The sequence below is a fragment of the Dendrobates tinctorius genome, unplaced genomic scaffold (assembly GCF_039654945.1).
Source record: "Dendrobates tinctorius isolate UK_male_01 unplaced genomic scaffold, ASM3965494v1 ptg000384l, whole genome shotgun sequence".
Classification (NCBI taxonomy): Eukaryota; Metazoa; Chordata; class Amphibia; order Anura; family Dendrobatidae; genus Dendrobates; species Dendrobates tinctorius.
Window position 1 is genome coordinate 780,359 of NW_027362050.1, and position 15,841 is coordinate 796,199.

The 15,841-nt window shown below is 40.2% G+C and overlaps 1 protein-coding gene across 1 annotated transcript in view; it reads right to left on the bottom strand.

Moving 5' to 3' along the window:
• Positions 1-7,911: 7,911 nt before the first annotated feature.
• The window catches only part of RIN1 (Ras and Rab interactor 1), a 38,823-nt gene continuing 30,893 nt past the window's right edge, over positions 7,912-15,841 (bottom strand). Inside the window, exons 8-11 of the mRNA XM_073563282.1 lie at positions 13,984-14,289; positions 13,602-13,733; positions 13,116-13,252; positions 7,912-12,394 (exon numbers count right to left, since the gene is read on the bottom strand). Coding sequence (XP_073419383.1) covers positions 12,044-12,394; positions 13,116-13,252; positions 13,602-13,733; positions 13,984-14,289 — 926 coding nt within the window. The 3' untranslated portion in view covers positions 7,912-12,043. The remainder of the gene's footprint in view (positions 12,395-13,115; positions 13,253-13,601; positions 13,734-13,983; positions 14,290-15,841) is intronic.

The window sequence follows — 15,841 nt, forward strand, 5'->3', positions numbered from 1 at the left end:
ATGGCTGTCATTACATCTTCAATAAATACACACGTTTATGTTGACATTTTGGACACTTTTCTTATCCCATCAATTGAAAGGATGTTTGGGGATGATGAAACCATTTTTCAAGATGATAATGCTTCCTGCCTTAGAGCAAAAACTGTGAAAACATTCCTTGAAAAAAGACACATAAGGTCAATGTCATGGCCTGCAAGTAGTCCGGATCGCAATCCAATTGAAAATCTTTGGTGGAAGTTGAAGAAAATGGTCCATGACAAGGCTCCAACCTGCAAAGCTGATCTGGCAACAGCAAGCAGAGAAAGTTGGAGCCAGATTGATGAAGAGTACTCCTACACTCATTAAGTCCATGCCTCAGAGACTGCAAGTTGTTATAAAAGCCAGAGGTGGTGCAACAAAATACTAGTGATGTGTTGGAGTGTTTTTTTTGTTTGTTTTTCATGATTCCATAATTTTCTCCTCAGAATTGAGTGATTCCATAATTTTTCCCCTCTGCTTGGTTTTAAAAAGTAACCATTACTGACTATCATATTTTTTGATCTTGATTTCCTTTAGTGTTTCTTAAAGCCAGAAAGTTGCCATTTGAATTGACTTTAGTTTTGTGCCATGTCTGTGATCTGCTTTTTTTCTACAAAATTAAACAACTGAATGAACATCCTCCAAGGCCGGTGATTCCATAATTTTTGCCAGTGGTTTTAGCTCTACTACCTGCTTAGTTACTGCAGATTCTACCTTTCTGAATCAGATATTTTGTAGAATGGAAAAAATCATTTAAAATATAAGAATAGAAAGTGTTATTGTGCATAGAAAGTGTCAATCTCACCCATTTCATCCATGGAGGGTAACCATATTGGACAGATTCATCTGGATGTTTAGAAGTCGTTGTTTAAACCTTTCTTCCCTGTCGTACCCTCTGCAGGTGCTTCCGCCCTGACAAGGGCAGTACCCAACTATGGTTCTCAAATTAAAAACCCAAATGAAAATCCTCCCGACGTGGTTTTCACAGTCTTGAAATGTCATCAGGGGAGTGTACTTGCTGGGTGAGGGTGGTATCTGCACAATCAAGTCATGAGGTTATATAAGTATGACATGGAAGCGGCATAGGAACATGTCACTTTTTTTTGTCTCGTGGTATTCGCTCACATTACTTGTACTATATTTTTCAACATGGCATATGCGGCTCATGAAGTTCCCAAATTATAAAAAATGTTTTTGATTTTTGTCTAAATCCTTTTGTGACTTTTCAGAACAAAATGTTGCATGGTCCGCTAAAATTATTCAAAAGTTGCACTAATGTTTCTGGCATACATAAAATCACTTCAAAGGGTGGTGGTGGGGGCAACAGTACATTTGCTCCAAATTTTACAACTTTTCCAAAAGTGGCAAATTATGAATTGGGTGGAAAAATTGTGGATGCCCTAAACTGTGCCCACAGTGGAGAACTAAAAAGAAAACCATGAAGTCATGAAAGAGTGACTTTAAAAAGTAATGCAAAGATAGATATAGTGCAAGCAAAAAAAAGCGCAAAATACTGAAAACTTGGCAAAAACAGACACAAAATCAATAAAAAAAAACACACCCAATATTTCTGTGTAGAAAGCATAAGGCTATGTTCACACATTGTGCTTTCTTGCGGTTTTTTTAATGCAAATTAAAAGCTGATTTTTAACAGTACCAGCAAAAGCTATGAGATTTGAGGCTAAGTTCACACGTTGCATTCTTTTTTTGGCAGGCAAAATCTGCTAAAAGAAGCAGCTACAAAATGAAGGTTTTGCTGCGTTTTGTTGCTTTTTTTTTATAAAACAGCAGCATGTCACTTATTTCAGTTTTTTTGCAGTGTTTTTTCACTCATGGAAAGCAATGAGTAAGTGCAAAAAAGCAGCAAAAAATGTTTCCATCAGTTTTTCCTGCTTTTTTAGTGAAAGAACCATAGAATCATAGAATCGTAGAGTTGGAAGGGACCTCCTGGGCCATCTGGTCCAACCCCCTGCTCAAAGCAGGATTCGCTAAATCATCCCAGACAGATACAACAGGATGCGAAATCCATTTATTGCCTGAGCAATTCAGTGGCCGACCAATGTTTAAAAGTAAACCATGCCTGACCAATGTGAGATTGAACAATACTTACCAACTCATTAGCCCCGACCAATGTCTGACAGTAAACCGTGTCTGCCATAACAAACGCATTGCCAAAGGTAAACTATTCCAGACCAATTAAACTCCCCCGCTGTTGTTACATTTGTAATTATGCATTTTTTCACGAACCCATTCACTTTTTGGTTCAGAATAGTCACTATTATTGCAGATGTAAAAATACATCTCCAATAAATAATTTGATTAATTTGCCCTTTATTCAAAAAAAGTTTTATGGTTTCACATACTGTACGTCTTGCATCGGTGGCCTGACACCGTGCTTGAATGGTGGAAACAAAGCTGAACTTTTGGATCCTGAAACGCAACAAGAAAAGCAAAAAAGACAGCAAAACCTGCTTTTTGTCTACAGCTTTTTTTACTGCCAAGAGATCAAGATTTGGCTGCAGCAAAATAGCAACGTGTGAACGTAGCCTATGGCTTTCTACACTTGTAGAGGTGCTGTATTATTGACTTAAAACTCTCACCAGTAACAGAACTAGCCATCTGGCAACAAGCGCAGAATATATTTGGCTCATATATAATTGTTTGTCTCACAAGGAGCATTGCGATAATTATGCAGTATCTGACCCCGCATATCACAGAAGTGTGACATGGCTTCCCTCCCGCTGTTCTCTCTCTCTTGCTGGAATCGTTCCCAACCAGTGAATGTGATCCACTGTAAGTCTTCAATATTCAGATATACAAAAACTCAATAAAACCATTAATTTCAGGACTTCTGTAGGAAAAGATGTCGCTGGGACATGTAGTTCCTCAGCTGGAGCATCATTGCTCTGTTGCCTTCATTTCGACCTGCCTGAAGTGTACACATAGACAAGAGCAGACAAAGAAGACTAGTGGAAAATCACAGAGACTCCCCCTCCCTCCTAATATTTGTCTTTTGCTAACTTTGCAAACTGCAACTAAGTGGAGTGATTACATCAGAAAATGCCAGATCACAGTGACTCGCTGTATACGAGCGCCGCTCTGCTTCACATTGCAAAACACTTGTAGGTAGAACAGTTTTTTTTACTTACCGTGTAACTTGAAGTTGAATATTGTGTTAGATTGTGCCAGGCTTCAGACGGTTGTGTTGAAAAATGGGACAGTCGCAACTGGAAATTGCAGATGTTACTCACTCTGTCTACCCGTCTGCATTGCACACAAGTGCCAGCGCTGCCTTTCATTGCATGCATTATTCTGGTCCATGCTGGGGCTGTGATAGTTTCCCATACAGACCATTGGTCCATATGGAAATTCGGCTATGTACATTGGCACACTGGGAAAGGGAAGAAAACCCTATATATGTTTCCGGTATAGCCCGCAATTCACATCTATAAAAAATATTGTTCACAAGTTTCTACCCATTCTGCACCAGGATAATGAATTGGTTAAAATTTTATCATCAGGAATTAATGTGGTGTCAAGAAAAGCTCCGTCTTTAGGGAGTATATTATCCCCCAGCATGTTTTCACTAACACATCACAAGCCTAAAGAAAACTGGTTAACGGTGAAGGGCTTTTACAAATGTGGTGCTAACATTTGTAAAATATGCAAATATGCCCAAATCTCTCAGGAATTCACTAACAATGATCATACTTCATGTTTTAAAATAAAAAATTATATCAATTGCAATTCTAGCAACATAGTGTATAAAATTAATTGTGAACAATGTGATTTATCCTATGTTGGTTGCACCTCGAGGCAGCTAAAAATAAGAATAAGGGAACATTTAAATGATATTAGCAATACAAATAATTTTATACGGAATGTCTCAGCAGTTTCCAAACATTTTATTGATTGCCATGCCCGCAATACATCACACCTTAAAGTTCAGGGAATAGAAAAAGTAAACCTGTCATCCCGTGGGGGAGACATCAGGCGATGTCTCCTTACTCGGGAAGCATTTTGGATATACCATTTAAATACTAGACATCCAAACGGTCTCAATAAGAGACATGATCTATTGTTGCACTATTGTTGAATTTCCCCTTTTTTTTTTTTTTTTCAAAAGAGGAAAAAAAAACAAAAAAACTTTGGGTTTTTTTTTTTTTTCGCTATGTTGATTTTGTATTTAATTACATGTGTCCAATTGGATTGGCTCCTGTGATCATGTGATTTTTATATGATGTTTTATTCGTTAAGCTACACATATATGTCTAATCTAAGGCAAATTTCAAACATGGCTTTGACAAAGACCGTCTGGTCGAAACGCGTAGCCTGTCATCTCTGTTGTGGTGTGGTTACATGGAGAGTCTTCACCATTGTATGTTTTAATGGTTTTTCATTAAAGAAGATTTTAATAGCAGCTGGAGCAGAACTTTCCTTCTATGGTCTATGACGTTGGTCCGCACGGAGCTCCGAGTTTCTGCGCTTGATCTCTGGTGAGCTGGCTATTTCTTTCTATTTCTAATCTGGATATCGCAGTGAATACTGGGGCTGTGAATGCCGGATTTCTGAAACCGGTCTAACACTAAATTCACATCTGCACTGGTATTTCTGTTTTTTTATCCATCATAGAAACAAAAAGCCCGGAAATGGAAGCAATGGACCAGTTGAATAAGTCACACAGATTTCGTCATATTACTGAAAAAATAACCCTGCACGCTGCACTCTTATTCCATACCTCTTTTTTATGCAATTTAGATTTTGCCCACTTTACACAACTTAACCGTTTTAGTTCTTCTGTTCCTGGTCACGTTTCATGTGGTTCAGACCTATACCCCTGTTAGGTTAACACTCTCTCCACCTCATCACGTTACTGGGCAAAGTTCATAAGTTCCTGGAACTCATAACTGTAATCTGTTAATGGACTAATGAGTGTTCTCACAATGTCACCATAATCTGGTTGTCTAATCCTAAAGATTCCCTTATGTCTGACTTTGACATTTTTTCTCATATCTATTTTTCTGCTTCACAGCCACTATAGGGAAGCAAGTAAGAAAACGTGCTGTAACCTGTCTGTTATGTGCACAGGTTTATTTTAAGCAAAGCAGTGTTTGTAAGACCTTTCAATCTGGTCTCTACCAATCGTGAGAATGGGACAGTAGCAATGTGACCGCACACATCGATCAGAGTCCATTAAAATAATAGGGACTGATGGAAGCAATCAGTGGATAGGTGGGAAAGCATGCATGGCCTCTGTGCTGAAATGATTGGGAATTACAAAACTTTTCTTATACTCACCTCTTCATTCCCCTGCCACTACTTTTTGTATTTGTCTGCATAATTTCCAACCTATCATTGCAGCCTGTTGGCTCAGTATATGTTTGGCAATTACCCGTCTTATTTTTTCTCAAATTAAAACAAAACCCTAAAAAAATTAAAATCAAAGTAAGGATCATCCAGTAGATAATGGCTTAATGGTTTTTTACCAACTCCTTTATAACTATAAGTAGGCCCAATGTCTATCATATGTCCATACATTTCACTGATAGGAAAATAGGTCAAATAGTCAAGGCTTGTGGGAAATTTTGTGGGTATGGAGTATGTCCTGAGCTTTTCCACGTATTGACAGCATCCAGGGGAAGAGCGCCCTTCCCGAGGTAGCCAAGCTAAATGGTGAGCAGTGGGAGAGGTTGCCGTATAGCTGTGAAGTCAGGCCCCTGAAGGACACAACTCTGAGAAAAGACTACCAAGATTGCTCTGGCGACGACCCACCTGGAAGATAAAGGCCTTGAAGCTGCGGAGTCCAGGAATGCTGACAATACGTATTATTCCTTTAATTTCTGGATGAAAATCGGATAATTTTTTATTTGCCTGTCTGAACCAGGTCTTAGAATATGAAATATGTATAAGAGTTGATCCTGTTAAACCAGATTGTATGCAAACAGCAAGGTTCTTCACAGGGTAGTCACCACCACTAGCAGCTCACGTACCGAATATTGCGTTACCACACATACTGTATACACATTTGGATGTGTAACCAATATGCATGTTTATTTCTGCATTGTGTGCCATCTGTTATGGACTGTTTTTGTGATCTGTATTTACACTATACAGACAAGTATTAGGGCACACGTCTTAATAACTAAATTCAAGTATTTTATTCGGTTCCATTGCCCCCGGTGTATAACAACTGGCCCCTCGCCATGCTGCCTGCCTTTACTAACATTTATGATAGAATGACTCAACCTAAATTGCTCACTAAATTCCACCATTGTAAAAAGTCAGTTTAATGAAATTCCTTCCTATCTGCAAGTGATGTGATTGAAGCATTTAGGGAAAAACAAAAACACCACAAAGTGAAGATCACATAACGTTACAGAGTGGGGTCGCCAAGTGCTGAAGAGCAGAGGGTGAAAAAGTCACCAACGCTCTGCTGACTCCATAACTGCAGAGTCCTAAACTCCTCTGGTATTAATATTATCAAAAAAATAACTCTGCTCTGGAAGCTTTATAGATTGTGTTTCCAATGATGAGCAGTCTATGCAAGCACTGGAATTTCAGAACCTTCTTTGTAGAAGTTTGTAAACTTCACACCACCTTCAAGGGGCTTATCTCTAATAACGATGTAAAACACACCAAAGAAGCAATAGTTCGCACTGCGAGGAATCAAACTCTCAACACCGGTGTCATTCAATTGAGCCACATACGTGTGTTCAGCAGTTTATGCTCCATGAATCAGGTGCCTCTCCAAGAAAAAAGCCACAATAGATTCCAATATAGAGAAAAATACGGATGGCACTCACCGATAAAAAGTCACTTTTTATTCCAACAATTAAAACATAGGAGTCGGGAGAATGGAAGCTGGAGTGGAGGAAACAACAGCCGTTTCGTGCTGCGGTAGGGCTTCTACGGGTCACACGGTGTGCCATCTGTATTTTTCTCTATATTGGAATCTAATAACAATGTAGTAAACATCTTGCCCCCAACGGTTTTATTTTTACTTATTAGGTCCCCCATCTGTGTGTTTTGATTACTCCAGCAGTAAGCCATTGCTTGTACACATGGCTGGTTTTAGATAAAGTGGGCCACAAATGCTCACATATTGCACCCTCACACAAACATTTCGGTTGTATTTACAGCTGGGGTAGTGGGTGCCCTAGGCAGCTGCCTAGTCTGCCTGCCCCTAAAGCCTACCCTGCCTGTACCACGCTGTAATAGTAGTTGTGGTCACCAGCAATTTTCTGTATTCAGCACAGATGACTAGGCATGATACTGAACGCGAAATAGAAAGATGGTGTCCTGTCACTGCACAAACTGAGAGGGCAGATGGTGAAGATGGGAAAATCTTATACATTTTAATAAAAAGCTGCAAAAAATGGGTTGTCTCAGCTTTTTAAATGGTTAAAATTGCAATGTGCTTGTTAAGACAAGCAAATTTGCAATTTACCACTTATTAAAAATTCTCTTCTTTCTCAATAACAGAAGGATCTTTTCATTTTACAGTTTATTACTCAAGTTACTCAGCAATGCTGCAGTCTATCAGAAGTATCCAATTTATAGGCATGGAGCATGCACTTGCAGGCTATTTGTTATAGAGCTTGTAAGTGCTGCTCTGAAGCTGGCCGGATCAAGCTTGATTCGGCCAGCTTCAGTTACCTTGCGCGTATCCGAAGCTACAGATGCGGAGCTGGCTTTGCTTGCAACATGGGAGAAATCACAGGTCAGACCAGCAATGACTGTCAATCTGCAGGAGCACAGTGCCACCCTGGCAAGCAGGAAGCTGGGAGGCAGAGGAAGCGGTGTGCTCCAGAAGAAAGAAGATTAGAACAACTCTTTAGTGACGCCGCACAAACTGTCCATAAACCCGACTACCACTGCACAGGAAAAAAATAATTTCACATTCTTAAAAGTGTCTATTTATTGTTATATCAAAGAGCAAAAACTTACATAAAATATATTACCGTAATTCATCTATACAAAGGTTTAATAGGCTTCCTGTTCTGTAACATCTAATATATAATTACCAATAAACTCTGTCACACACTTCCGGCGCTTGTGTCGCTTCCACAATACACTGCGACCGGAAGTACGCCGACTGCCATATCGGAACACAGAAGATATGGGTATTCCGATATGGCGGCCGGGATTCATATCCCCCGCCAAGCAGCGCGTGCACCGCTCATTGGCTGAGCCGCCCGCCGGATGAGCCGATGAGCGGTGCCGTGCGGGATTCAAAGCCCCCACCATAGCTGCCGCATGCTTTTTGGCTGAGCCGCCCTCCGGCAGATGTTCATTTCACCGCACTCCCGATGCAATAGCATCGGGCTTATTTCTAGTTTATCTATTGTTGGGAACTGTAGCAATTTTAGGGTACATTCAGACATCACTGGAATAATGCATTTGCAAAAAAAGTAGCTACCCTGCGACTTTATTGTCATTTTTGCTAGATTTTTAAGACATTTTTCTAGAACTTCTTATATGGCCAAACAGCAATAATGTACATCATATAAACATTGCAAATGGATTCAATGGTAACACTGGGAAATCCTTTCGCCAGTAAAAATTTTCAGTTTTGTGGATAAATACTGACTTTACATGGCCACTGCACATAACTTTATTACACCTTTCGCCATTTATTTAGTGACAAGAAAGGGATCAGAGTCTGTCAATGTTTACTGAGACTATTCTTTCAAGGGCAACCTTAATACATGGACTCACCAAGTCCAACAGAGTGGATAATAACTCTTTACAGCAAAAATAATAACTCTTTAGCTAATAAAAATAATTCTATGTGTCATGCCCCACGTGACCGGGCAGAGAGCTGCAGCAGCATGATAGGTGATGGGCAAACATAGGAAAAGGAATTATGATCTTTTATTATTTTTTCATCCCTTTCTCTGTCATCTAAGAATATGCTTTATGTTGTGGAGAGACCAAAAATACACAAAAAAATATATTTTTCGGGGAAGATTCATTCTAACCTAGTAGAATCAAGTAGCGGATTAGATTAAATGTGCCAGAAACAAATTTAGGTAGATTCACTCATCTCTAAAAAATCAGAGACCCTTTTCTTAGAGATTCATAAGTCCTAAAAGGATGTATTAGTAAAGGTCCAAGTTCATGGGGGAACCTGTTATGTCGAACATGCAGTCTGACCTACATGCTATAGAGAAGGGGAAGATGCACAGATACAGTGGAGGGAATAAGTATTTGATCCCTTGCTGATTTTGTAAGTTTTCCCACTGACAGAGACATGAACAGTTTATAATTTTAACATTGAGAGATAGAATATCAAAAATAAAATCCAGAAAATCACATTATATAAATTATAACTAGTTGATCCCTCTGGTAAACAAGACTTAATACTTGGTGGCAAAACCCTTGTTGGCAGGCACAGCAGTCAGACATGTTTTGTAGTTGATGATGAGGTTTGTGCACATGTCAGGAGGAATTTTGCTCCACTCCTCTTTGCAGATCATCTCTAAATCATTAAGATTTTCAGGCTGTCGTTTGGCAACTTGGAGCTTCAACTCCCTCCATAAGTTTTCTATGGGATTGAGGTCTGGAGACTGGATAGGCCACGCCACGACATTAATGTGCTTCTTATTGAGCCACTCCTTGGTTGCATTAGCTGTAAGTTTTGGGTCATTGTCTTGCTGGAAGACCCAGCGACGATCCATTTTTAATGTCCTGGCGGAGAGAAGGATGTTATCACTCAGGATTTTACGGTACATGGCTCCATCCATTCTTCCATTGTTGCGGTGAAGTAGTCCTGTGCCCTAAGCAGAGAAATACCCCCAAAACATAATGTTTCCACCTCCATTTTTGACAGTGGGGACAGTGTTCTTTGGGTCATAGGAAGCATTTCTCTTCCTCCAAACATGGCAGCTGAGTTAATGCCAAAGACCTCAATTTTTGTCTCATCTGACCACAGCGCCTTCTCCCAATCACTTACAGAATCATCCAGGTGTTCATTGGCAAACTTTAGACGGGCCTGCACATGTGCCTTCTTGAGCAGGGGGACCTTTACGGAGTAATGTGTTACCAATGGCTTTCTTGGTGACTGTGGTCCCAGCTGCCTTGAGATCATTAGCAAGTTCCCCCTGTGTAGTTTTAGGCTGATCTCTCACCTTCCCCATGATCAGGGATACCCCACAGGTGAGATTTTGCATGGAGCCCCAGATCGATGTCGATTGACAGCCATTTTGTATTTCTTCCATTTTTTTTTACTATTGCACCAACAGTGATCTCCTTCTCACCTAGCATCTTACTTATGGTTTTGCAGCCCATTTCGGCTTTGTGTAGGTCTATGATCTTGTCCCTGACATCCCTATGTAGCTCTTTGGTCTTGCCCATGTTGTAGAGGTTGGAGTCTGACTGATTAATTGAGTCTGTGGACAGGAGTCTTTTATAAAGGTGACTATGTAAGACAGCTGTCTTTAATGCAGGTAGCGAGTTGATTAGGAGCGTCTAACTGGTCTGTAGGAGCCAGAACTCTTAATGGTAGGTAGGGGATCAAATACTTTTTTCTCACTGCAAAATGCAAATAACGTTATATGATTTATACAATGTGATTTTCTAGATTTTATTTTTGATATTCTATCTCTCAATGTTAATATTAACCTACCCTTAACATTATAGACTGTTCATGTCTTTGTCAGTGGGCAAACTTACAAAATCAGCAAGGGATCAAATACTTATTTTCCCCACTGTAAGGCGACTTTTTAATAAGAAATGTAAGAAAATTACTATGCCTAATTATCATGCTGTTTTTCAGTGAATGCTACTAGTGCTTAGCAATTGCAAATTAATAGCAATAACTGCGGATCAATAATACTGAATGTCAACCATAAAAGGAATGTGTCATCTGAATCACTATATTAAAAAAGCAGAAATTTTGCAATTTTGACACTGTGACACTGATCACTAAGCCTTATATTGGTCTCACACTTCATATTCTGAACAGAAGATTTTTCCGTAATATCATTATCACCACAGACAGGATTACAATGAACAGTAATTCCTCTACAGTACACAACACAGGATCCTTCATATCACAGCTCACCTCATCCTCTTCCTGTACAATGACTGATAACACCACTATGTAAAGGGTGTTATTCACAATAGGTGGTGTCACAGCTCACCTCCTTCTGTACAATAACTGATAACACCTCTATATACAGGAGATAACACAGGATCCACCATCCACAATAGGTGATATCACAGCTCACCTCCTCCTCCTGTACAGTAACTGATAACACCTCTATATACAGTAGATAACGCAGGATTGATAACACCTCTATACAGTATATAGGAGGTAACACAGGATCCACCATCCACAATAGGTGATGTCACAGCTCACCTCCTCCCTTTACAATGGCCCTTGCCCAGAAAAGAGCTTGCTCAGATCAGAAGCTCAGAAAGGGTCTATATAACGGACAGGACCTGAGTCAGTCTACTGCTGCTAATGTCCGTGTGCCAAACAGGCAGTAGGAATTTTAAATTAGTCACTGTGAAAATTGCAAGATTTTTTTTTATGTGAATTGTGATGTAAAACTGTAAATCAAAGCATTTAACATCATTTCTGATTACACATTTCCTTTAATTATACTTTAGGAAACGTATCTTTGACGAGTGGTCATATGTAAAGTCAAATATGTGCAAAACTGCATGTATTCCATAAGTCCAAAGTGCTGATCATGTGAGATAGCATCCTGCAGAGATAATGTTATTTTTTCTTTACCGGCGCCAGGTTATAAAATGAAATGAGTAACAGTCAGTGAAAAGAAGGCCTAGATTATAGAGACGTCGATTGGGGTGACGGTTCTTATTTTCATATATCCGGTAAGAATCTGTGTGACGTAAACAGTGATGATATCACCGTAATATGCGATAAAATTGGATATAACCACCAATGGAAACATTCATTGTTATCGTTCCAATCTTGGGCTTTCTCACGACATTGTAACCCAAAGGCACATGGTAAATGACCACATCTCTAAGGCACCATCTTCCCCAGTAAATGTTACTTAGGAGTCTTTGATAAATCGGTAGCACAGCAAGGATCTCCCAACAAATCTCCTGTTAGAGAGTTCTTTGCACCGTCCCTTTCGTCCAGCCGCTGATAACAGAAGAAGAAATTGGAGGCCGATTCCTTAAGCTTTGCTTTGATCTCTTGAGGCAATGCGTCCGGTGGAAGCGCTTTTTCCTCCTCACTACCGCAATGCAGGAAGATGGAGAACTCTTCTGGGTTAGAAGGCTTAAACTTGAGGGCACAGAGACGTGTGAGGTCAGCCACAGTCTGTGATGGCTTCAATAAGATAGTCTTTGTAGTGCAGCCATTAACTGGATCTTGATGAGCAACTCGTAAAAAGTTCTGGAAATATGAAATGAAGTTGAAAAGAAGATGACATAATTTTTTGGACTTTTTTTGTTTCAATTTGTAAAAAAAAAATCTTAAATTTACACTTTCTTAGATGTCACATAATATTAAACATGTAAGTAATATACCATACAAGACAAGAATATGTAGCAAGAAAGGATAGGAGCAGAAGCAAAGTAACACCCCAGAATATATCAAGAACACTTCTTACTTACAGACAAAGCTTCTACTAATGACAAGTTACTCCACATTTGTTTCTTAAATAATGTGAAAATTGTGCTGCTTTTTCTGTAGTGTTAACACAAAAGCATTAGAAATATGGTCATGCATAGTGGCCTACTGCTTCCATGAAAAACACCTGCCTGATAAACTAATTTTATTGGAATACCCTTTTAATATTTATCATATAGATTGTACCTGATGCTATAAATATACATATGGTGACAAAGTCACTGGTAAAGTGCTGGAGGGGAGATTTGATCACTACGCCTAATGGCGTCAGTGATATAAAACCCAGAGTTTTTCCTCCAGCACAGTAAGTATTGTGAGGGGTTAATCTAATTTGCATAATGAGCTGGCTTTTAGGTGGACATTCATTGAGTGACAATTCTACCTGCTTCCAACACATCTGCATCAAGAAATGATCAATGCACTGTATATATATATATATCTATCGAGAGACTATAGTATACTCCCTGTAGCATTAGTGAAATACCTGCAGGTCATTGAGAGATGGAAGACCTTGCCTTCTTCGATGCCACTCACTTAACGATAGTCCAGAATCCTGGGGGTGAGTGTGTAGTGAGGACAGGACAGAGAGAGCGGCAGAAACACTGGTAAGGTAGTATCCTCCTATTAAACACAGAAAGATAGTAGCGATTTATGAACAATTAAATGGTGAAGTTAGGCTTTTTGAAGGCAAGACTGGGCCCTGTCTATATGTTCCCCCCAAAATTTTGAGGTCCCAAAGTCATTACTTTAGCTCTTAGTTTAGAAAATGTAAAGATATTCCTCTGTCTTCACTGATTGTGGACGATGCTTTCCAGACTGATAGGAGGTCTCCTAACCTGCATATATGAAGCTCTGGAGTTCAGGTCAGTAGATCCACAGTCAGTTCTGAAATCGTGGTCAGTACTTGGATGTTGATTTATTGACGTGTCTGAATTTGGCCTGGTTGTGACGTAGTGACAAGGGTTCCTACCTTCTCCTATGAGAGCTTCATGAGGCAGAAGTTCTGTGGTGTAGTGTATGTCTACCAGAAGGTAAGGCACGTCACATAGAGCCAAGACATAGCACAGGGCAGGGAGGAACTCATCGGCACCGCATGCATCATCTGCAGAAGACAAAAATACATTCCACCATTTTTTCAAGGATTTTCAGCGGTCAATGAAGAATAAACTCATGACGGGTTAACATTTTTTTGTCACGTATCTCTCACTTTCAGATCTGACATTGGGTGTGAAAAGATCCTTACAATGCTAGCCACAAGAAGTTTTTTTTTCACCCTGACCATATACAGTATATATGTATATATATATATATATATATATATATATATATATATATATATATATATCTCTTACCTTGCTGTGTGTCCAGGCTTCTATAAACGCCCCGACATGCCTGTAGCAACAGACAAACTTTATCAACTGGTGAATATTTTTCCTGCATTCTACGCAATTTTTGACGAATTTTCTCCAGATCTTGAACCACAGGAGCTTTCAGCTTCACTCCGAGCAGAGTTGGTCCATCCCTCTTGATTGCTTGCATATTCTTCCCAAGTTTTTCCAGCTCTTCACTCTCCTCCATTCCTCTCTGAATTTCAGACACTAGAGAAGTCCTCAGAGGCTTTAAGATAAGACGATGCAGTGATTTTTCTAAGACACGTTCTGAAATATAACGTAGAATTGAGATTGTTTTGTAACATTGTGTGACTTACTGTAGATACTCGAAATAAAACATTTTAAATGTCTCCTCTGCATCCTCTACATGTATCGGCATTGTTCCATTTCTAGGTTGATCATAATCCAAAATGCATACAAGCCAACCTTCCTGATTATGCCTGGAACAGTCTCTGCAAACTTTTGTGGTGTTCTTGGCCGGGAAGGGGCAGAGAATAAACTCAACTCATAAATTGGATGGTTCCAGGCATGATTGGGGCAGTCCCTACATTGGCATCTTTCTATAAGAAAGGAAGAAGTTCAGTAAAGGGCAGTTGCATCTCAGTGGGAGTTCTAATACAGCAAAATTTAAAATGGAGCCATAATCCTGTTGTGTGCACAAGCCCTTAATCGCCATAATGAAACCCCGTCTCTGCTAAGCAATGTCATATCTAACCCTTTGTCACCGGCAGTCCATTTTTGGTGCTTTGCAATAAGGCGCTACAGGTTGTGCTGAAAATGTATCTGTCAGGGCGGGAAGAGGCTAAAGACCCGTAACCATTTCATGGGACAACTATACTGTAATGCAGAACATTTGATAAGGGGACATTTGGTTTACAGCACTTAACATGAGCACAGTTGTACGGATGTGGACTGTCTTACCCTGTTCCAGCCCCTGAAGACAACAATCGCGCTGTGTGTATAGAGTCATGCAGTTTTACATGTAATAGTGATGTGTGTTTTATATAATGTGTTACGGTAATGTACAGTCATATAAAGTGTTAATGCAGTAGTGTATAATGCAAGGTAAGCATATGACTAGCTTTTGGATATCATAAGTACGGTTTTTATAGTAAGTGGTTTAGCAATATTATAGGACATAGGATAAGAACAATAGGTTTAGTCTATACAATAGGAAATGGTTAATGATAGAACTAGCCCAGTATGTGGGAACTAGTGTATGGTTAGAGAAGTGCAATGTCAAATTTAGGCTCAGGAGCAGTGGGCTGCTAGGGGCAGCATGGGCCCATCTTTAGAGGAAGTGGGAGACTGTACTGAGATCCCTGATGTACATTCCTGTAACGTCTGGAGTCTAGGGATGGGGCAAGGTACCATGGAGTGGGCCTGGTCTTCTGACATATCATAGTCGATAGATGTGGAATTAGGTGGGGGCAGGTGGCCAGTCCCGGATGCTTAAGAGGACAGGAAATCCCTGTGGCTGATGGAGTCAGTGGGCCTAGGGGTAGTCCAGGACAAACAAGTGGCGGGGCTGAAGAGGTACTGTACTAAGGAAGGAAGAAACATGTAACATGTGCCCTATCTGTTACACCCGGTCCCCATCCTGGCGCTGCGCCCAGGTCTGCCACAGTTACACCTGGCCCCCGTCCTGGCGCTGCATCCAGGCCTGCCGCTGCTCTCCGTTCTGGGCACTCACCTCGAGCCTCTCATGCTTCTGCTCAACGTTCTCTCCTCCCTCCTGGCGTCCTGTGAGGAAATCTGTAGCTAAGGCAAATAGGGCCCGCCCGCCCTCTTGCCTTTTTAAAGGGGCGGCGTGCATTAT